Consider the following 21,224-nt stretch of genomic DNA (forward strand, 5'->3'; position numbering starts at 1 on the left):
AGGCGAGGGAGGAACTCTGCAAACTGCCCCGTTTGGTGGTAGGAAGCTGATTAAGACCCAGGGGGAGTCTTGCAAACAAACTCGTTGTTTCAACGGATTAAAAAGGGGTGCTGGTTCGGGATTTACCCAGGTCAAAGGTAAGGCGAGGTGTCCGGGCCTGGCCCTTGCCTGTTAATGTCCGGTGGGCATCCCTTTGGGTCTCGTTGGACAGCTCGGGCCGGCGGACAATAATTGCTGCCAGGATGCCAGAAGGACCCAGCCTGAGGCACTTCCACGGGCGGGTCTCTCCCTTCGTGGGTTACCTGGTGGTCCGGGCCGGAGGCAGCAGCCGCAAGCTCCCCCCGGCTCTCTTGCAGGCTCGGATGCTGCAGGCCGCCCAGGTGAGGTAGTCCCCCCCAACCCACTCGGGCCTCCCAGGTGAGCTGGCCCCCCCACCTTTAGACTTTCCAGGTAAAAATCCACCCCACCCCTTTCTAGGAACCCTCCCCTGGGGGGCCCGGGTGAACCTCCCCTCCCTCTCCCACCGGTTTTCTCCTGTAAAAGGGAAGCAGCGCGGCTTGGAAGGCAGGGGTCGTGGGTTCTTATCCCGACTCTGCCACTTATCTGCTGTGTGACCTTGGGCAAGTCACTTCTCTGTTATGTTGCCAACTTGTACTTCCCAAGCGCTTAGTACAGTGCTCTGCACACAGTAAGCGCTCAATAAATATGATTGATTGATTCTCTGTGCCTCTGTTCCCTCATCTGGAAAATGGGGATTAAGCCTGTGAACCCCACGTGGGACAACCTTGATTACCTTGTATCCCCCCCCAGTGCTTAGAACAGTGCTTGGCACGTAGTAAGCACTTAACAAATACCAACATTATTATTATTATTAAAATGGGGATTACGACTGTGAACCCCACGTGGGACAACCTTGATTACCTTGTATCCCCCCAGTGCTTAGAACAGTGCTTGGCATGTAGTAAGCACTTAACAAATACCAACATTATTATTATTATTAAAATGGGGATTACGACTGTGAACCCCACGTGGGACAACCTTGATTACCTTGTATCCCCCCCAGTGCTTAGAACAGTGCTTGGCACGTAGTAAGCACTTAACAAATACCAACATTATTATTATTATTAAAATGGGGATTACGACTGTGAACCCCACGTGGGACAACCTTGATTACCTTGTATCCCCCCCAGTGCTTAGAACAGTGCTTGGCACGTAGTAAGCACTTAACAAATACCAACATTATTATTATTATTAAAATGGGGATTACGACTGTGAACCCCACGTGGGACAACCTTGATTACCTTGTATCCCCCCAGTGCTTAGAACAGTGCTTGGCATGTAGTAAGCACTTAACAAATACCAACATTATTATTATTATTAAAATGGGGATTACGACTGTGAACCCCACGTGGGACAACCTTGATTACCTTGTATCCCCCCCCCAGTGCTTAGAACAGTGCTTGGCACGTAGTAAGCACTTAACAAATACCAACATTATTATTATTATTAAAATGGGGATTACGACTGTGAACCCCACGTGGGACAACCTTGATTACCTTGTATCCCCCCAGTGCTTAGAACAGTGCTTGGCATGTAGTAAGCACTTAACAAATACCAACATTGTTATTATTATTAAAATGGGGATTACGACTGTGAACCCCACGTGGGACAAACTTGATTACCTTGAACCCCCCCAGTGCTTAGAACAGTGCTTGGCACGTAGTAAGCACTTAAATACCAACATTGTTATTATTATTAAAATGGGGATTACGACTGTGAGGCCCACTTGGGACAACCTGATTACCTTGTATCTACCCTAGCACCAGAACAGTGCTTGGCACATAGTAAGTGCTTAACAAATACCATCATTATTATTAAAATGGAGGGTCAATACCTGCTTTCCTCCACATTAGACTGGGAGCCCTTCAAGGACAGGGACTGTGTCTCACATGAATTGTACTGTGTGCTCGGCACACAGTAAGCGCTCAATAAATCGATTAATGAATGATTGACCGGAGCCCATCTCTGGGGATGCTGGACACCGGGGTTTTCTCTTCCTCTCCTAGGTCCATGGAAAGAACCTGTTCCTAGAGTTCGGCCCAAGGCAGAGGGCCGGACCTCCTGCAGTCGGCCTCTGCCCAGAGCCTCGTGGGGAAGGGGCCGGCTGCTTGGATCAGGATGCCAGCCTAGAACAGGGCCGGCCCCCCGGGGACAAGGGGGTGGAATCCCCCGACACTGCCCTGACTCTGCACTTGGCCAAGCCTCAGTGCCCGGGGGGTGGCGAGGCCCCGGAAGCCGAGGTGCCGATGGCGGAGGCGGGCAGAGACAGCGAGGCCCTCGGAGAAGGGGTGTCGGGGGCGGCCGACGGCCAGAATTGGGTCCGTTTCTATTTTGGGCTCTTTGGCAGTGTCCGGGCCAATGAGTTCTCCAGAGCCACGGGCCCCAGCAAGAGAGGAGACTGGAAGGATCCAGTGCCCAGGTAGGATGAGGGTGGTTGGGTGTGTGTTTTTGTGTGTCATCATCATCATCATCAATCATCAATCGTATTTATTGAGCGCTTACTATGTGCAGAGCACTGTACTAAGCACTTGGGAAGTACAAATTGGCAACATATAGAGACAGTCCCTACCCAACAGTGGGCTCACAGTCTAAAAGGACCTGACAAGGTCCAGAGAGAGGGGGTCCAGTGTCCCTGGCAGGAGGAGCAGCCTGACTCAATGACCCTAGACTCCATGACTTCTAGACTGTGAGCCCGTTATTGGGTAGGGACCGTCTCTATATGTTGCCGATGTGTACTCCCAAATGCTTAGTACAGTGCTCTGCACACAGTAAGCGCTTGATAAATATGATTGAATGAATGAATGACCCTGGCGGGGAGCAACAATCTGCCTGTTCTAAGCCTGGAGCCACTGCTGCTGTGCTGAGTCTCCAGAAATGTGGCCTTTGCCTCCTGACCCAAGGGATCTGGGATACGTTCCCCAACCATGGAGAGGGCCTGGGGGAGAACCAGCTCCCCAAAGACCACCCATCATCGTCAGTCCAGACAGCCTAAAGTTCACCCCATCACAGGGACACGGAGGATTGGAGGCCGCCTAGGCTCCCCCCCCGCACCTCTGGTCATAGAAGAATTGATTGATTGATGGATTGATTTGGTAGACCGGAGGAAGGCCAGGGATGGGGTCAGTGGGGGCTGACTGGGAGTGCAGCTCTCCTGATTGTGGGGGGGTTGGGGAGAAGGCCTCAGCTGAAGGCGGAGCTGGTCACAGGATTTATTCAGCGCTTACTCTGTGCCCAGCACTGTTAGACACAGCTTGACCGGGCCAGATCCACCCTTGTCCTGCATTCTGCTCTCAGTCTGAGTAGGATGGGTTGGGAGGGGAGGAGGGATCTCTGCCCATTTCACAGATGGGGAGCCTGAGGCCCCCCAGCGGTATAGTGACTTGCTGGGACCAGACCCCCTGACATCCCAGAAGAGGGACAAGACCACCGGTCCCTCCCCCACCAATTTGGAGGGGCCGCCCCCGGGGTGACAACACTGGGCACGGCCCCATCCAGCCATGAGGGCTCCATCGCCTTGGCACAGTCTTACACTCTCCCTTCCATTTCCCTTCACCCTACCAGGCTGGTCCTGCACTTTGCACAAGGGGGCTTCTTGGCCTTTTATAATTGTTGTATGGTGTGGGCAGCCCGTCCCCAGGCCAGGCCCTCCACGGACATCCTGTCCAGAGGCTTTCATCGTGGCCGAGCCCTGGAGGCCTTGAGGCAAGACCAGCCCGTCAGCTTCACTCTCCTGGACCAGAGACACTTCGCTGGGCTGGGTAAGCATTAGACGGACGCCAGGGGACTGCCAAGGTGGGACTGAGAGATGGGAAGTAGAAGCGGGGACCTATCTTGGTGGTGGTTCTTCTTATTAATATCACTATTAACAATAATAATAATGATGGCAACATCAGCAGCAGCATGGCCTAATGGCAAGAGCAAGGGCTTGGGATTCAGAGGATGTGGGTTCTAATCCTGGCTCCGCCACTTGTCTGCTGTGTGATCTTGAACAAGTCACTTAACTTCTCAGTGCCTCAGTTACCTCATCTGTAAAATGGGAATTAAGATTGTGAGCCCTATGTGGGACAGGGACTGTGGCCAACCTGACTACCTTGTATCTACCCCAATGCTTAGAACAGTGCTGCTTAGTACATAGTAAGTGCTTAACAAATACAAGAATAATAACAATTATTAGCACATATGACCATTATTATGTGCCAAATGTTCTAGTAGAGATACAAAATAATCAGGCCAGACACAGACCCTGTCCCACAAGGGACTCACAGTCTAAGGGGGAGAGAGAATAGGGATTGAATCTCCATTTTACAGGAGAGGCCCAGAGAATAATAATAATAATAATAATGGCATTTGTTAAGTGCTTACTATGTGCGGAGCACTGTTCTAAGTGCTGGGGAGGGATACAAGGTGATCAAGTTTTCCCATGTGGGGCTTACAGTCTTAACCCCCATTTTGCAGATGAGGTAACTGAGGCTCAGAGAAGTTAAGTGACTTGCCCAAGGTCACACAGCAGACATGGGATGAAACCGGGATTAGAACCCGGGTGTTCTGACTCCCAGTCCGATGCTTTTCCCACTAGGCTCTACTGTCATCAGTGCCGACACAGGGACGATGAACAGATTTACCCTCCCCCTCCTAACTGTCCCCAGTTTGCCAAATCAGTAGTTGGGTGGTAATCCAAGACAGCCTCCTGGAGGAGGTGCCTCTGGCGGAGGGGGAGGGGCCCACTTGGGTCAAGCAACGTGGCTCAGTGGAAAGAGCCCTGGATTTGGAGTCAGAGGTCATGGGTTCAAATTCCGGCTCCGCCAATTGTCAGCTGTGTGACTTCTCTGTGCCTCAGTTATCTCATCTGTAAAATGGGGATTAAGACTGTGAGCCCCCCGTGGGACAACCTGATCACCTTGTAACCTCCCCAGCACTTAGAACAGTGCTTTGCACATAGTAAGCGCTTAATAAATGCCATCATTATTATTATTATTATTAAGCCAAAACGCGCCATAGTTTCCGCCCGCAAGTGGAGGCATTTTTCCACCCCGTGCCCTCTCTCTGTTCCAGGAAACATCATTAAGAACGAGGTTCTGTACCTCGCCGGGATCCATCCGCTCTCTCCAGGTTCGGCCTTGTCCCCAACGAGTCTGGAGGCCCTGCTGGACTTGGTCCTGCAGTTCAGTGGGGACTGGCTGCAGGCCAAGCAGCAGGGGAAACGGCAGTCCTATCGCATTTACCAGAGAAGGTGCTGTCCGGCGGGGCACCCGGTCACCAAGCAGAGCCTCGGCCCGCCGGGCGGACTGCAGAGACTCACCTGGTGGTGCCCCCAGTGCCAGCCGGGCATCCCCTGAGGCCGCCTGTCTCCTGTGATGATGTGGGCTGCCGGACTGGCTGGAGCGGGGAGGGTTCAAGGTTCATTTCTGGTTTTGTTGGGTGGGATAGTCCTGAGGGGTGTGCGTGGCGGGGCGGAGAGACTTCCATCCCACACAGAGGGTGGTGAGGGGTGAAGGAGGGAGAGAGTGGCCCCTTCTTACAGGGCAGGAGGAGGGCAACTGAAATATAACGGTTTAAAATAAAAACACGAATGGTGAAGAGAAAATAATTCTTGTGGTAGTTATGAAGTGAATACTGTATGCTAAGTACTAGGGTGGATACAATCAATTGTATTTATTGAGCACTTACTGTGTGCAAAGTACTTGGGAGAACACAAAATAACAACACATTGCTGCCCACAACGAGCTGACAGTCTAGAAGGAGAGACAACCATTAATATAAATAGGTATAATAAATAAATTATATACGTAGAATGAGGCAAGGTAAGAGTGTTGGCTTGAGAAGAATGAAGAGGGCAAGCTGGGGTATAGAGGGAGAAGAGAGTGGGCAAGTAGGAGGGAGAAAGCTGATTGGGAGTCTTAAAGCTGATCATGACGGGGTGTATCCTTTATGTGGAAAGGGATGGGCTGCCCCTGGAAGTTCTGCGAGAATAGGGAGATGTAATAATGATAATAATAATAATGGTATTTGTTAGGCACTTACTATGTGCCCAGCACTGTTCTAAGCACTAGGGTAGATACAAGGTAATGAGGTTGTCCCTCGTGGGGCTCACAGTCTTAATCCCCATTTTACAGATGAGGTAACTGAGGAACAGAGAAGTTAAGCGACTTGTCCAAAGTCACACAGCTGATGTGGCGGAGCGGGGATTAGAACCCATGACCTCTGACTCCCAAGCCAGTGGTCTTTCTACTGAGCCACACTGCTTCTCTCATGACATGATGTTTCAGAAAAATGACCAAGCCAGCAGAGAAAAGTATAGGCTGGAGAGGAGAGAGACTGGAAGAAGGGAGATCATCATCATCATCATCATCAATCGTATTTATTGAGCGCTTACTATGTGCAGAGCACTGTACTAAGCGCTTGGGAAGTACAAATTGGCAACATATAGAGACAGTCCCTACCCAACAGTGGGCTCACAGTCTAAAAGGGGGAGACAGAGACCAAACATACTAACAAAATAAAATAAAGAGAATAGATATGTACAAATAAATTAAATAGAGTAAAAAAAATATGCACAAACATATATACATATATACAGGTGCTGTGGGGAAGGGAGGGAGGTAAGATGGGGGGATGGAGAGGGGGACGAGGGGGAGAGGAAGGAAGGGGCTCAGTCTGGGAAGGCCTCCTGTAGGAGGTGAGCTCTCAGCAAGGGCCTTGAAGGGAGGAAGAGAGCTAGCTTGGGAGATCACTGAGAAGGCTTAGGTGATGTCTATCAATCAATCAGTCGTATTTATTGAGCGCTTACTGTGTGCAGAGCACCGTACTAAGCGCTTGGGAAGTACAAGTTGGCAACATACAGAGACAGTCCCTACCCAACAGTGGGCTCACAGTCTAGAAGGGGGAGACAGAGAACAAAACCAAACATACTAACAAAATTAAATAAATAGAATAGATATGTACAAGTAAAATAGAGTAATAAATATGTACAAACATATATACATATATACAGGTGCTGTGGGGAAGGGAAGGAGGTAAGATGGGGGGGATGACGAGGGGGAGAGGAAGGAAGGAAGGGGCTCAGGTCTGTGAGCCCCCCGTGGGACAACCTGATCACCTTGTAACCTCCCCAGCGCTTAGAACAGCGCTTTGCACATTGTAAGCGCTTAATAAATGCCATCATCGTTATTATTCTTATTAGAAAGGCGGCGGGGGCCCCCAGGCGTCCGTCCTCCAATCGGCTGCGAGGAGGAGCTCGGCTCACCCCACCCGGCTCGGCCTCCGATTGGCTAGCATCTTCCTGGTGCGAGAGGCGCCGGACCAATGAGCGCCCGTCAGCCCAGCCCGGCGGCGCGCGGCGGCAGCAGCGGTTGGGAGCGGAGCGTTGCCCGGCAACCCTCCGACCGCGCCCCTTTCTCGGGATAACGTCATGGAGCCCCCGCCCCCTGCTTCCCCACCGTTCCTTCCCTCTGTCCCCAGCCCGGTAAGGGGCAGGTGCCCATCCGGAGGAGGCGACAAGGCAGGACACAGACACATTGGTCGGGCCATCGGCGAGCAGCTTCTCTGCCCCCATCAACGAGATTCTCCTCCCACCAGCCCTGCCTCATCTCCCAGCATCCTCTCCTCGGATTCTCCCATCATCCTCTTCTCTGATCCCCCCCATCATCTCCCCCCCAACCCCCATCTCTGACCTCCCCCTATTCCCTCGTCTCTAAAAGCCTCATTCCCCTAGTCTGATCCTCCATCATCCTCTCCCCTGGAACCCCATCTCTGACCCCCCATTCCATCATCTCTAAAAGCCCCATCACCCTATCTGAACCTCATCTTTGAAGCCCCCTTTCCTCTCTGATCCCCAATTCCCTCATCTCCAAAAGCCCCATCCCCCCGGTGTGATTCCCCCATCTTCCTCTCCTCTAACCCCCCATCTCTGACCCCCCATTCCCTCATCCCTGAAAGCCCCATCCCTCTCCGTCTGATCCCCCAGCATCCTCTCCTTTGATCCCTCATCATCCTCCCCTCTGAACCCCCATCTCTGACTCCCCTTTCCCTCTCCTCTGTGATCCCTCCCCATTCCCTCAGCTCAAAAATCCCCACCCTCCCTCCTGTCTGATCCTGCCTCCCGCCACCCCGTTGCCCCCATGGAGTTCGTCAAGTGCCTGGGTCACCCCGAGGAGTTCTACAACCTGCTGAAGTTCAAGATGGGGGGTTGCAAGACCGTGCTGTCCAAGATGGACCAGGTGAGCAGGAGGTGGAGGGGATGGGACCTTGCGCTGCACCCTCCCCCTTCCCCGGGGAGGTCTGGGGGTAAGGTCAGTAGGGCCTATTCTTATCTGCCCTTCAGCCACCTCAAACAAGTAATCTAGCAATCAATCAATGGTATTTATTCTTTCTTTAATGGTATTTGTTAAGTGCTTACTATATGCCAGGCACAGTTCTAAGCCCTGGGGTAGAGGCCACTAATTAAGAGACATAATCCATGTTTTAAACCCCATTTTACAGTTGAGGTAGCTGAGGCCCAGAGAAGTGAAGTGACTTGCTCAAGGTCACACAGCAGACAAGTGGCAGAGCAGGGATTAGAACCTAGGTCCTTCTGACTCCAGGTCCCTGCGCCATCCATTAGACCATGTTGCTTCTCAATTGCTTTAATGAGTGCGTACCATGTGCAGAGCACTGTACTAAGTGCTTGGGATACTTTAATACAATAGATTTGGGAAGCACGATCCCTGTCCTTGAGGTTCTTACAACCTAAAGAGGGAGATGGATTTTAATAAAAATTACAGATGGGGGAAGCAACAATTAGGATATGTACATATGTACATAATGCTGCATTATACTCTTCCAAGCGCTTAAATACGGTGCTCTGCATATATAAACGCTTAAAAAATCCATTGATTGATAGATTCTCTGAGGGTTGGGGGTGAATATTAGGGTGCTTAGGGGGAATGAACCCAAGTGTATAGGCAACACAGAAGGGAGAATAGGGTGGGTCATATCTTCTTCCAGGAGAAGGTATGATTTTAGTCAGATTTGAGACAGGGAGAACAGTGGTAGGTCAGGTAGGAGGAAGGATGTGACCAAGGGGTCCAGCAGTGAGAGAGAAGAGATCAAGGCATGTGAATAGATTGGTGTTAAAGGAGTGAAGTGTGCGAGCAGGGTAGTAATGATAGAGGAGTGAGGATAGGTAGGAGGGAGCTGATTGAAGGTGAGTTTCTATTTAATGCCTGGGTGGATGGACAACCACTGGGAGGCTTTTCAGGGGTGGGGAGACATACCCAGAATGATTCCGTAGAAAAATGATCCTGGCAGCAGACTGAAGTAAGCACTGGAATGGGGAGAGACAGGAGGTGGGAAGGTCAGCGACGAGGCTAATGCAGCAGTCAAGGCGGGATACAAGGGCTTGGACCAGTGTGGTAGCAGTTTGGATGGCGAAGGAGGGGTGGATTCTGAAGATAGAACCTACAGGATTTGGTGACAGGCTGAATATGTAGTTTGAATGAGAGATGAGTTTAGAATAATGCCAGGGTTGCAGGCATATGAGGCAGAGAGGATTGGCGGTGTTATCTACAGTGATAAGAAGGTTGGTGGAGGATACATTTTGGGTGGGAAGATCAGTCAGTGGTATTTACTGAGCTCTTCCTGTGTGCAGAGCACTATACTGTGCTTTTTTGTGGTATTTTTTAAGCACTTAATACATGCCAGACACTGTACTAAGCACTAGGGTAGATACAAGCTAATTGGAATCCCACAGGGGGTTCCCAGTCTTAATCCCCATTTTACAGATGAGGTAACAGAGACACAGAGAAGTGAAGTGACTCATCCAAGGTCACACAGCAAAGTGGTGGAGTCAGGATTGGAACCCAGGTCCTTCTGACTCCGAGGCCCCTGCTCAATCCACTAGGCCATGCTGCTTCTCAATATAACAGAGTTGGTGGGCACAATCCCTGCCCTATGTACCCTTAGAAGCAGCATGGCCTTGTGGATAGAGCACAGGCCTGGGGGGGGCAGAAGGACCTGGGTTCTAATCCTGCCTCTGCCACTTCTCTGCTGTGTGACCTTGGGTAATAATAATAATAATTGTGGTATTTGTTAAGCTCTTACTACAGTGCCAGGCACTGTACTACGCACTGGGGTGGATCACTTCACTTCTCTGTGCCTCAGTTGCTTTATCTGTAAAATGGGAATTAAGACTGTGAGCCCCGTGTGGGACAGGGACTGTGTCCAACCCGATTTGCCTGTATCCACCCCAGATCTTAGTGTAGTACCTGGCACATAGTAAACACTTAACAAATACTATTATCATTATTATTATTATTACTTACAATAATAATAACGGGCTGAAGATGAAAGGGGCCCCAGCTGTTCTGGTGGATGCTGAAAACTCTATTCCCTTGGGATACATGTGGACAAAGCCCCCCGATTTCCTTGTCCCATATCCAGTATAGGAAAATACCCACACAAGCCTAGCCCCCTCCAGCTTGCTCTGGCTAGCCTAGCTAACTTTGCCTACCATGCAGCTGAGAAACAGGCAGAACTGGGTTCAGAAGAAAGGGAGGTGGCAAAATCAGTATTTCGGTCAGGAGGTTGCCCCAGTCATTATATGTACCGAGCTTCTTTTGGGTGCAGAGCACTGTACTGAGCACTAGGGAGAGGACAGTGGAGTTACTGGATACAATCTCTGCCCTGAAGGAGCTGACGATATACTGTGGGCAGATCACTGGGCTAAGCGCTTGGGAGCGTACAACAGAGTTAGTAGACAGGATTCCCTGCCCTCAAGGAGCTTAAATGCTAGCTGGGGAGATGAACACTAAAAGAAATTATATGTGGGGGAAGCTTTGGAGATGAGTTTTTTGTTTGTTTGTTTTTTTAATAGTATTTGTTAAGCACTTACTGTGTGTCAGGCGCTGTTTTAAGCGCTGGGGTGGACACGAGCTAATCAGGTTAGACCCAGTCCATGCCTCACATGAGGCTCCCAGTTTTAACCCCCATTTTGCAGAAGAGGTAATTGAAGCCCCGAGAAAAGAAGTGACTTGTCCGGGGTCCCACAGCAGACAAGGGGCAGAGCCGGGAGTAGAACCCAGGTCCCAGGCCTGGGCTCTTAACACAAGTACACGCTGCTTCTCGGCCAGGGCTCTGCACACAGCAGATGCTCAGTAAATACGATTGATTGACGCCCCTGGCCCCCACAGTGTAGCACCCAAGGGGTTAACCGAGGGGGTGGGGGCGGGCCTGTCCTGTCCCGTGGTGGTGCATGTGTAGGGGTGGGGCCGGGGAAAGGGGGTCCGGTCCCATGTCCCGGCCCCCAACCCCAAACCACGCCCCCATGGCCGCCTCCTGCAGCACCAAGGCCGTGTTGCTGTTCAAACGCACACTGGCCCTGTCCCCCACAGCTGCACCCCGGGGATCTGGGGTCCAGCGCCGCCGCCGCCGCTCTTCTTCCTCCTCCTCCTCCTCGTCCCCCTCCTCCTGCCCTTCCCCTCGCCCCCTTGGGTCCCCCACCGCCCCGCTGCTCCCCTCGCCCCTCACAGCCTCCACCCCTACCTGTCTCCTCTGCCCGCAGGACTCACTCAGCGACAGCATGAAAACCTGCTACAGGTACCTGAACGAGACCAGCCGCAGCTTCGCCGCCGTCATCCAGGCCCTGGACGGGGAGCTGCGGTCAGTGCCCGACCCCCGGGACCCCCCGTGCCCCCCGCCTATCTCTCTCCGCACCCCTCACAACCAAGGCCAGCTCCTGCAGTCCCTTCCTCTCGGACTGCGGCTGTTGGCGGGGTCCTCAAACTTTCCCTGCCCTGCCTTATCTGAGGCCCCTCTCCCGTTTCCACCCCTTCCTCCATTGGGATCACCCAGTCTGGGGGGCTCGTATCTTCTGGGGGGGCAGGGCTGGAGAAACAACCGTACAGCTGATGGGGCAGGAATCCCCCTACACCCCACCCCCCTGCAGTTTGTGTAGCTTCTCCTCCATTTGGAGCTGGCCTCGGGCCCTGTGCCCTGGCATCCGGCAACCACCTGTTGACAGTAAACTCAAACGGCTTCAGCCTCCACCCATGTGGTCCCCGACTTGGACTTCTCTCCAGGGCCAAAGGTTAACCCCGACCCCCCCAATCCCGAGGATGGTGGTCCTGTCCCCATTAATGAGCACTCTGGAGATGAGAGCACCAATTGGGTGGATTGGGTGGATGAGAGCACCAATTGGCCCAGCACCTAGGCTAAAACCAGGGTGGATGCAAGGTCATCAGATCGGACATGGTCCCCGTCCCTAGGAGGAGCACAGTCTACCTTACCCTTATTTGACAAATGAGGAAACTGAGGCCCAAAGGAGTTATGATAGATTGTGAGCCCAGTGCGTGATAGGTACTGTTTCCGATCTGATAGCCTTGTTCTTGGTCTTTAGTGAACATTTAGTAAATGCCATTATTATTAATAATAATAATAATAATGATGATAATAATGGTATTTGTTAAGCACTTACTATGTGCAAAGCACTGTTCTAAGCGCTGGAGGGGATACAAGGTGATCAGGTTGTCCCATGTGGGGCTCACAGTCTTAATCCCCATTTTACAGATGAGGGAACTGAGGCCCAGAGAAGTCAAGTGACTTGCCCAAGGTCACACAGATGACAGGTGGCAGAGCTGGGATACAAACCCATGACCTCTGACTCCCAAGCCTGGGCTCTTTCCACCGAGCCACGCTGCTTCTCAATTTATTAATATCATAATGGGTTTATTAATATCAAACCCATTTTACAGCTGAAGCGATGGGCTCAGAGAAGCCAAGGAACTTACCCAGGATCACAAGGCAGATTGACAGCAAGCTGGGAACCAGGTTTTCTGAATTCCAGAACTGGGTTCTCTCCATTAGGCCTTGCTGTCAGACAGCTGGGTGCTGGGGGAAAGTTAATTTTGAGGGTTATCATCATCACCATCATTACTTTTATTATCATTAACAATAATAGTGGTATTTGTTAAGCACTTACTGTGTGCTTAGCTCTGGGGAAGACACAAGACAGTGTCATCTGCAAAATGGGGATCAAGACTGTGAGCCCCTTGTGGGACAGTGACTGTGTCCAACCTGATTAGCTTGTACCTACCGTACTGCTTAGTACAGTGCCTGGCACATAGTAAACAATTAACAAATACCATAAAAAAAAAGATCAGGGTTCAATGCAGTGCTGCCTCATGGGCCTGGTCGTTTGTGGACACAGAGGGAAGCCCAGGGCAGAGTGGTCAGTGGCTATAGCCGTCTCTCTCTGCTGCAGCCACGCCGTGTGCATCTTCTACCTGGTCCTCCGTGCGCTGGACACCGTGGAAGACGACATGACCATCAGTTTGGAGACCAAGGTCCCCATGCTTGTCAATTTCCACTCCTTCCTTGATCAGCCCGACTGGAGGTACCTGGAGAGCAAGGAGAAAGACCGCCAAGTCCTGGAGGATTTCCCCACGGTAACCTCTGATGTGGAGCTTCCAGAAGGGATGGGGGTGGAAGGTTGGGGGTGGAGGGAGGAGCTGACCTGGAGGCTGGTGAGTGGGCCTCCCCAAATCCGCCCTCTGAAAGGATCATCCTGGCTGAGAGCAACACCTCCAGAGAGGTGGCCCGGTCTTGTGGAGAGGACCTGGGTTCTAATTCCAACTCCGTCACTTTCTTGCTGTGTGACTTGGGTAAATCACTTTGGATCTGTACCCCTAAAGAACTTGATAGTCACACCACCCTCAGCCCCACCGCACCTGTATACCCATCTTTTTACTTTACCATTTCCCCGTCTCTAATTTATCCAATGCCTGTCTCCCCTTCTAGACCAGAAGCTCCTTGAGGGCAGAGATTGTGTCTACCAACTCTATTGTGTCGTCCTTTCCTAAGTGCTTAGTGCAGTGCTCTGTGCACAGTAATCATTCAGTACATACCACAGATTGATCGAGGATTGAATGCCCATTGTCCTGCCCACTTAGACTGTGAGCCCCACGTGGGACAGGGCCTGTGTCTGACCTGATTACCTTGTATCGATCCCAGCGCTTAGCACAGTTGGCTCATGGTAGGCTGTTCTTAACAAATACTACAACCATTGTGGTACTTCAGAGGCGTTGACAGTTGAGCAACTGAGGATTCCCTCCTAATTGTCTTCCTTACTGGTTATCCCTCTCTACTGCTTCCAGTGTGGGTGGCGGGGAGGCCTCCTAACTGAGACCCACCCCGCAAACAATTTGCCCTGCGCCCAGAGAGAGCTGTGGAAGGGGACATATAAGGGACTGTCCCTCTTCTGCCCAGCCTCTCTGCCAGCAGATCCCTGCCCCCACCCCTGGGGTTTACAGAGCTCCCTCCTGGGCCCCTTTGGTTCTGGATTCCGGGGCACAGCAGACATTCAACCTGCCATTTCCATCCTCAGTTCATACTCTCTTTTGGATAGGGACACCAGTGCAGAGGTGGAAAGTAGATTTTCATTCCCATTAGGTTATAGATTTATGAGCTAGCTTCGCCCCTCCGCATCAACAGGTGCGCCTATTGGCTTTAAAGTCTCCACCACTTCCCTTCTACCTAGGCTCGCTCCTCTCTCACCACACCCCTGCTCACACTCTTTAGGTTACTGGAGCTAATTTACTCTCTGGACTTCTTTCTCGTGTCGACTGTTTTCAGCCCCCTGCTCACTGCCTGCTCATTCACATCTCAGAGACCACCGCTCTCCCATCGTCAAAGCCCTTCTGAAGTCACATCTTCTCCAGGAGGCCTTCCTGACTAATCCCTCATCTCCCTACCCTCTTTCCCCTGTCGTACCATTTTACCATCACCCAAGTGCTCACACATGCCCTGTTGCGAAAGCACTAACTCCTGCCCATCTCCCATTTCCCTTCCTCCCATCGAGTTCATTTCAGTGCCTGTCTCCCTTGCTAGATCGTAAGCTCCTAGAAGGCAGGGATCATGTCTACCTGTTAATAATAATAGTATTTGTTAAGTGCTCACTTTGTGTCAAACACTGTTCTGAGTGCTGGGGGAGACACAAGATAATCAGGTCAGACCCAATCCCTGCCGCATACAGTAAGCGCTTAACAAATACCGTTAAAAAACCCAAACAAACCAGGTATCAAATCCCCATTTTACAGATGAGGAAATTGTGGCACAAAGAAGTGAAGTAACGTGCCCCAGGTCCCACAGCAGGCACGGGGTGGAGCCGGGATTAGAACCCAGATCTTCTGATTCCCAGGCCCATGCTCTTCCAACTAGGTCGCCCTGCCTCCTCTATTTACTCCACTGTACTTTCCCAAGCATTCAGCACTCAGTACCACTTATTGAATGATTAGGGCAGGACAGAGAAGTAAATATATGAAGTATAATGGAGGAAGAGGGGGCAGGCCTTAGAAGAAGATTGACAAATTTTAAATACATTTTGGTATGTATTAAGCACTTACCCGGTGCCAAGCACTGGAGCCGATATAGGAGAATCGAGTCAGGCACAGTTCCTGTCCCAAGTGGGATTCATGGCCTACAGGGGAAGGAGAACAGGCTTCTTATTCATATTTTTCTTAGACTGTGAGCTCCATGTGGAACAGGGACTGCATCCTGCCCGATTATCTTGTATCTACCCCAGCGCTTAACGTGGTTCTTGACACAAAGTAAGCATTTCAAAAAACACCACAATTATTATCATTTTACAGAGGAAGAAACTGGGGTCCAGAGAGGTTAAGATGGGAAGTAGAGAAGACCGTTCTGATACAGGCCAAGGTAGAAGAGGGCTTTGTGGCTAGTTGAGGTGGACAGAGGCGGACAGGATTATCTCAGCACCGTCAGGGCAGCCGTAGGTATTTCTGTTTAGAAAATATCCCACTGGCAAGGGGCGGGCACTGGCTGACTGTCCTCCTTGGGCTGACCTTTCCCTGACAAGCCAGGGAATTCCCCATATGGAGGGCCCCCCTGCCCCCTTCCTTTCTCCCTCCCTCCAGCTCCTCCCCTGCCTCCTCCCACATAAAGTCCGCAGAGGAAGACACTGGCAGACTCCTGCTTCCCGTCCCCTCTCCGGGGCTTGCTCAGCCCCAGAGAATAAGACCCTGGAATTGGGGTGGGCTCAAAGGTCACGGTCCTTCTTCCCCTCCTCCCGGCCGCCTGGGATTTCTCCAGAAAACCTGGCACGGGGTGGTGATTGAATCAGCGGCTTGGCCGGCGGACATGTTTCCCCTCGCTGTTGTTCAACCTTGGGAAGTCAGGAGATTTAAGGCAGCCGCAAGGCCCTGTCCATTTGGCTGGAGAAGGGCCAGTATGGCCAGGGTCCCAGGGATCAAAACAAGATTAATCAGGTGGGACACAGTTCCCTTCCTACATGGGGCTCACAGTCTAAGGGGGAGGGTGAACCGGTACTGAGTCTCCATTTTACAGATGAGGAAACTGAGGTCCAGAGAAGTTAAGTGACTTATTCAAGGTCACACAGCAGGCAGGTGGGACAGCTGGGATTAGAACTCGGGGTCTGTGACTCCCAGGCTCCGGCTCTTTCCGCTAGACCACGCTGCTTTTCGATATCCCTATCCTATCCCCCTATCTTAGCTTGGGGGACTCTCACCCACCTTGGCTGCCTTCTGAGATAGTTGTTTTCAGAAGCACCAACTCTGCTCCCTGACGTCCCAAGGCTGCCTTGCTCTGGGGCCGGCTCTGCCCGTGGGGGTCCAGGGCTCTCAGCGGGGCAGGTGGACCACGGACGGAGGGGCTGGCAGCTGACACCCATCCCTGCCGCACTGTTGGCACTCCAAGATATCCCTAGAGTTCCGGAATCTCTCCGAGAAGTACCGGGCTGTGATCGCGGGCACTTGCCAAGAGATGGGAGCCGGGATGGCCGAGTTTCTGGAGAAGAAGGTGGACTCCCAGCAGGACTGGGACAAGGTCAGTGGCCCCGCTCGCCCGGGCCTGAGGGTGTTGATCCACGGGGGCCGAGCCAGCACCCTTGACTGAACTCAGAAGGCCGATATGTCTGCCACCCCTCCTTCCCTAAGCCCCCCGTTCCTCTTCTCCCCCTCCCTTCTGCATCACCCTGCCTTACTCCCTTTATTCATCTCCCTACCCAGCCCTCCACAGCACTTATGTACATGTCTGTCATTTATTTATCTTAATGTCTGTCTCCCCATCTAGACTGCCGGCCTGTTGTGGACAGGGAATGTCAGTTATATTGTACTCTCCCAAGCACTTAGTATGGTGCTCTGTAAACAGTAAGCGCTCAATAAGTACGATTGACTAACTGACTGAAACCCAGGCGTAGCAATAATCGCATTAACGGTGATATTTAGCCAGTGCTTACTGTGCCAAGTGCTGGAATGCATACAGTAAGATCTGATCCGAACAGCCATTCCATCCACACCAGATCACAGTCTGAAAGGAAGGGAGAAAACATATTAAATTCCCATTTTACAGATGAGGAAATTGAGGTCCCCCTGCGTCCCAGTTAGGGTAATGGGTGGTGGTCCTGCTCAAGTGGGGATCTGATGCTTCAAGGATCTCTAAAGGAGCTGGCTGGCTTGCCAGCACCCAAAGGCCAGGACCCAGAGGCCAGTCAGGAGCGGCCCAGAACGGGGGAGGGCATGGGTGTGGCCAGGCCCAGCTGAGTCCCACGTGTTGAAACCCCCCTGCAGTACTGCCACTATGTCGCCGGGTTGGTGGGAATCGGCCTCTCGCGCCTCTTCTCCGCGTCCGAGATGGAGGACCCCGTGGTGGGCGAGGACACCAAGGTGGCCAACTCCATGGGCCTCTTCCTGCAGAAGACCAACATCATCCGGGACTACCTGGAGGACCAGCTAGAGGGCAGGGAGTTCTGGCCTCGAGAGGTAACGCCTGCCGGGGTTCTTGGGGAGAGGGCTCATCGTTCTGAAGAGAGGTCCTGACATCTGACCATCCATTCTTCCTGACCATCCATCCACCCATCTATCCATCTCCCCCTCTTTCTGCCTGTCCATCCCCGCCCTAATGACAGAGGGGATCTCTGACAGATACATGTCAGTGTGATCTCGCTCCCAGGGGGACCCACAGCTCCGATGTAAAAAGCCCTGGGCACCAAGTCCTCGCAGCTTATCTCGTTCTGGTCAGACCTGTGGTTGGATTCTTGCATCCCACCCCAGGGCATACTGAGCACAGCAGGGCACAGGTCCACATGAATCAGAGTCGAGGCGAGACCATCTCCCTCCCACCTGTGGGGACTCTCAAGGAACCAGGCCCGGGGACTGGCTCCTCTCCATCACCTCAGGCCTCACTCGCCATCTGGGAAGGGATCCCACAGCTGGAAGCTGGGAGCATCCTGTGTTTTGGAAGCAGCATGGTCTAGTGGAAAGAGCCCAGGCCTTGGGGCCAGAGAACTTGGGCTCTGTTCCCGGCTCTGCCACCTGTCTGTTGTGTGGCTTTGGACAAATCACTTCACTTCTCTGTGCCTCAGTTTCCTCATCTGTAAAATGGGGATTAAGACCATGAGCCTTATGTGGGACAGGGACTGTGTCCAACCTGATTATCTCATATCTCTCTCAGCGTTTAGTACAGTCGTAGCACATAGTAAGTGCTTAACAAATTATCTGTGGGGGTACCAGGTGTCTCGTTTTAAGGAGACCCCCCCCACCCCCCCCACCAGTGTCACTGAGCCAACGGGGAGGGCTCCTGCCCCCTCTCCCTAGGTTTGGAGCCGTTACGCCAAACAGCTGTCGGATTTCACCAATCCTGAGAATGTGGACCTGGCCGTACAGTGTCTGAATGAACTTGTCACCAACGCTCTGCACCATGTCCCTGACGTCCTCACCTACCTGTCCCGCCTGAGGAACCAGAGCGTCTTCAACTTCTGTGCCATCCCCCAGGTAGGCTGCCTGAACCCATCCATTCATTCATTCAGTCGTTTTTATTGAGCATATTTACTGTGTGCAGGGCACTGTACTAAGCGCATGACCCATGACCCCTGATCCCCCCGAACCAATCAGTGGTTCCAGGCGAGTCCACCAGACTCAACCATACAGCTCACCCTTGGCTAGGAGAGGCGTGCAGGCAGGCCGGTAGGGGAAGTTGACACAGGGCACAGGCCGGAAGGGGAGTTGCCTGGGAGGATCAGAGCAGGAAACTGCCCAAATTTCCCCCAGGGGAAACAGCGAAACCAATAACTGAGCCAGCAGTGGCGAGGACGTCAGTCGAGAGGTGCATGTCCAGTCGAGAGGTGCATGTCGGAGCTCAGGCCTCCCGGGCGGCCTTGGGCATGGTGGTCTTGCCCCAGAGTGAAGTTTCTGCAGGCTATAAATAGCCCCGGGGTGGGGGAGGGTATGGGGGGTGCCGGTGAGTCACCCTTGGCTCATCAGGGTCTCAGCAGTCGAGGGAGGCGTGTTTTGGTGAAACCAAAAGCTTCCTCTCACGGCCATGCAGCGGAATCGTTTTGGAACCACGAAATGCCACCTGGAGGGACAATTTTGAGAGTAGGGGCTGGGAGAGGCTCAGGGAAAGAGGGTCGAGGGGAGGCCTAAAACAGCTTCCTTTTGCTGTTCGTCTTGGCATATATGTACACCAAATACTATTATGTTATTGTTATATAATATAGTTAAGCGCTTACTATATGATGCCAGGCATTGTACTAATCGCTGGGGTAGTTTTGAGCTAATCAGACTGGACAAAATCCTTTTCCACATGGGGCTCACAGTCTTAATCCCCATTTTGTAGATGAGGTCCCTGAGTGAAGTGACTTGCCCAAGGTGACCCAGCAGATAAATGGCAGAGCCAGGATTGGAACCCAGGTCCTCTGACTCCGAGACCTAGGCTCTTCCACTAGGCCATGCTGCTTCTCGATAATAATAGGGGTGTTTGTTAAGTGCTCCCTCCATGCCAAGCACCAGGCTAAACGATGGGATCGAAACAACTTAGGTCAGATGCGGTCCCACACAGGACTCAGACGGAAGAGGGGACGGAGGCTCAGAGAGGTTAAGGGAGTTGCCCAAATCACACAGCAGGAAAGTGGAGGAGCTGGGTCTCACGCCCCCAACTCCCAGGGAAGTCTCCCAGCTTCACCTCTGTGAACCACCGGGGCCCGTGTCTGTCTCCCCACAGGTCATGGCCATGGCCACCCTAGCCGCTTGCTACAACAACCAGCAGGTTTTCCGGGGGGTAGTGAAGATTCGCAAGGGGCAGGCCGTCACCCTGATGATGGGGGCCACCAGCCTGCCAGCCGTCCATGCCATCATGAGCCGCTATCTGGAAGAGGTGGGTGCCCCCTGGGAACGGGAGGCCGAGCAGGTGGTCATCCCTGAAGAGGAATTCAGGGGTCCCCCTATTTCAGGGTGTCATTTCCCAACCTGAGAGGAGGCAGAGAGGAGAATCGATCGTGGTCTCTACTGAGCACTTAGGGTATACAGAAAGCTGTGCTGAGCATCTGGGAGAGTGCTGTAGAGGCTACCTCCCCGGGGTTGGGGGGTGGCCCCTGTCCTTGGGGGGGCAATGACCCCGTTGACCCCCTGGTTGCACTGTGGACAGATCCAGCGGCAGATCCCCATCTCGGACCCATCCTCCAGCAAGACAGAGCAGATCGTCTCCTGCGCCCTCACGCTCAGCCTGCCCGGCGGCCGCCTGACCAGCCGTGCCCACTACTCCCCGATCTACGTCTCCTGCGCCATGGTCCTGGTGGCCCTCAGCTGGCAGTACCTCAGCAGCCTGACCCAGGGCCCAGAGGATTGCCTGCGGACTGGAGAGAACTGAGGGCCCGGGCCCGCTGCCCCGGAGGACTCTTGCGAGGGGACCGCTGGTCAACGTGGCCACCCTGGACAATGGGCTCACGCCTCGCCTGTGAGGAAGAGGCCGCCACACTCGTCTCCAAAGGCCCAGCCTGGCACAGGATCCCGCACCCCCAATTGGAATTAAATGTATTTAACAGACTGGACGACCACCTCTCTGTCCGTGGGGCTGGCTCCCCTCCCTCCTCACTGTAGGTCATTCTGGCGGCACTGGTGGTCAGGCCCAGTGTATCACACTCCTCAGGAGCAACACATTGCCCCTGAACACAGGTAGGGCTGAAGTCTGGCTCTCTGGGCCTCCTCCACAAGCCATCCTGATGGCCAGCTGGCCCAACGCCAGCCCTGCCTGCTGGGGAATAGAGGTCCTGCTTGGGCTTCCAGAATCAGTCAGCATCTAAGAACCCTGTGTTCAGGGGAATAATTGTGGTATTTGTTAAGCGCTTACTATGTGCCAGGCACTGTACTAAGCATTGAGGT

General features: G+C 52.8%; 2 protein-coding genes across 2 annotated transcripts; both read left to right on the forward strand.

Annotated features, from left to right (window-relative positions):
- Positions 1–242: 242 nt before the first annotated feature.
- NEIL2 (nei like DNA glycosylase 2) lies at positions 243–5,514 on the forward strand. The gene is made up of 3 exons (XM_038771533.1): positions 243–385; positions 3,622–3,818; positions 5,113–5,514. The coding sequence occupies exons 1-3, from the start codon at positions 243–245 to the stop codon at positions 5,394–5,396; spliced, it is 624 nt and encodes a 207-aa protein (XP_038627461.1). The 3' UTR covers positions 5,397–5,514.
- Positions 5,515–8,177: 2,663 nt separating this feature from the next.
- FDFT1 (farnesyl-diphosphate farnesyltransferase 1) lies at positions 8,178–20,889 on the forward strand. Its single transcript, XM_038771391.1, has 8 exons — positions 8,178–8,276; positions 11,597–11,694; positions 13,295–13,478; positions 16,765–16,893; positions 17,637–17,828; positions 18,663–18,839; positions 20,068–20,220; positions 20,491–20,889. The coding sequence occupies exons 1-8, from the start codon at positions 8,178–8,180 to the stop codon at positions 20,710–20,712; spliced, it is 1,254 nt and encodes a 417-aa protein (XP_038627319.1). The 3' UTR covers positions 20,713–20,889.
- Positions 20,890–21,224: the final 335 nt, after the last annotated feature.

Source organism: Tachyglossus aculeatus, chromosome X2 (assembly GCF_015852505.1).
Source record: "Tachyglossus aculeatus isolate mTacAcu1 chromosome X2, mTacAcu1.pri, whole genome shotgun sequence".
NCBI lineage: Eukaryota > Metazoa > Chordata > Mammalia > Monotremata > Tachyglossidae > Tachyglossus > Tachyglossus aculeatus.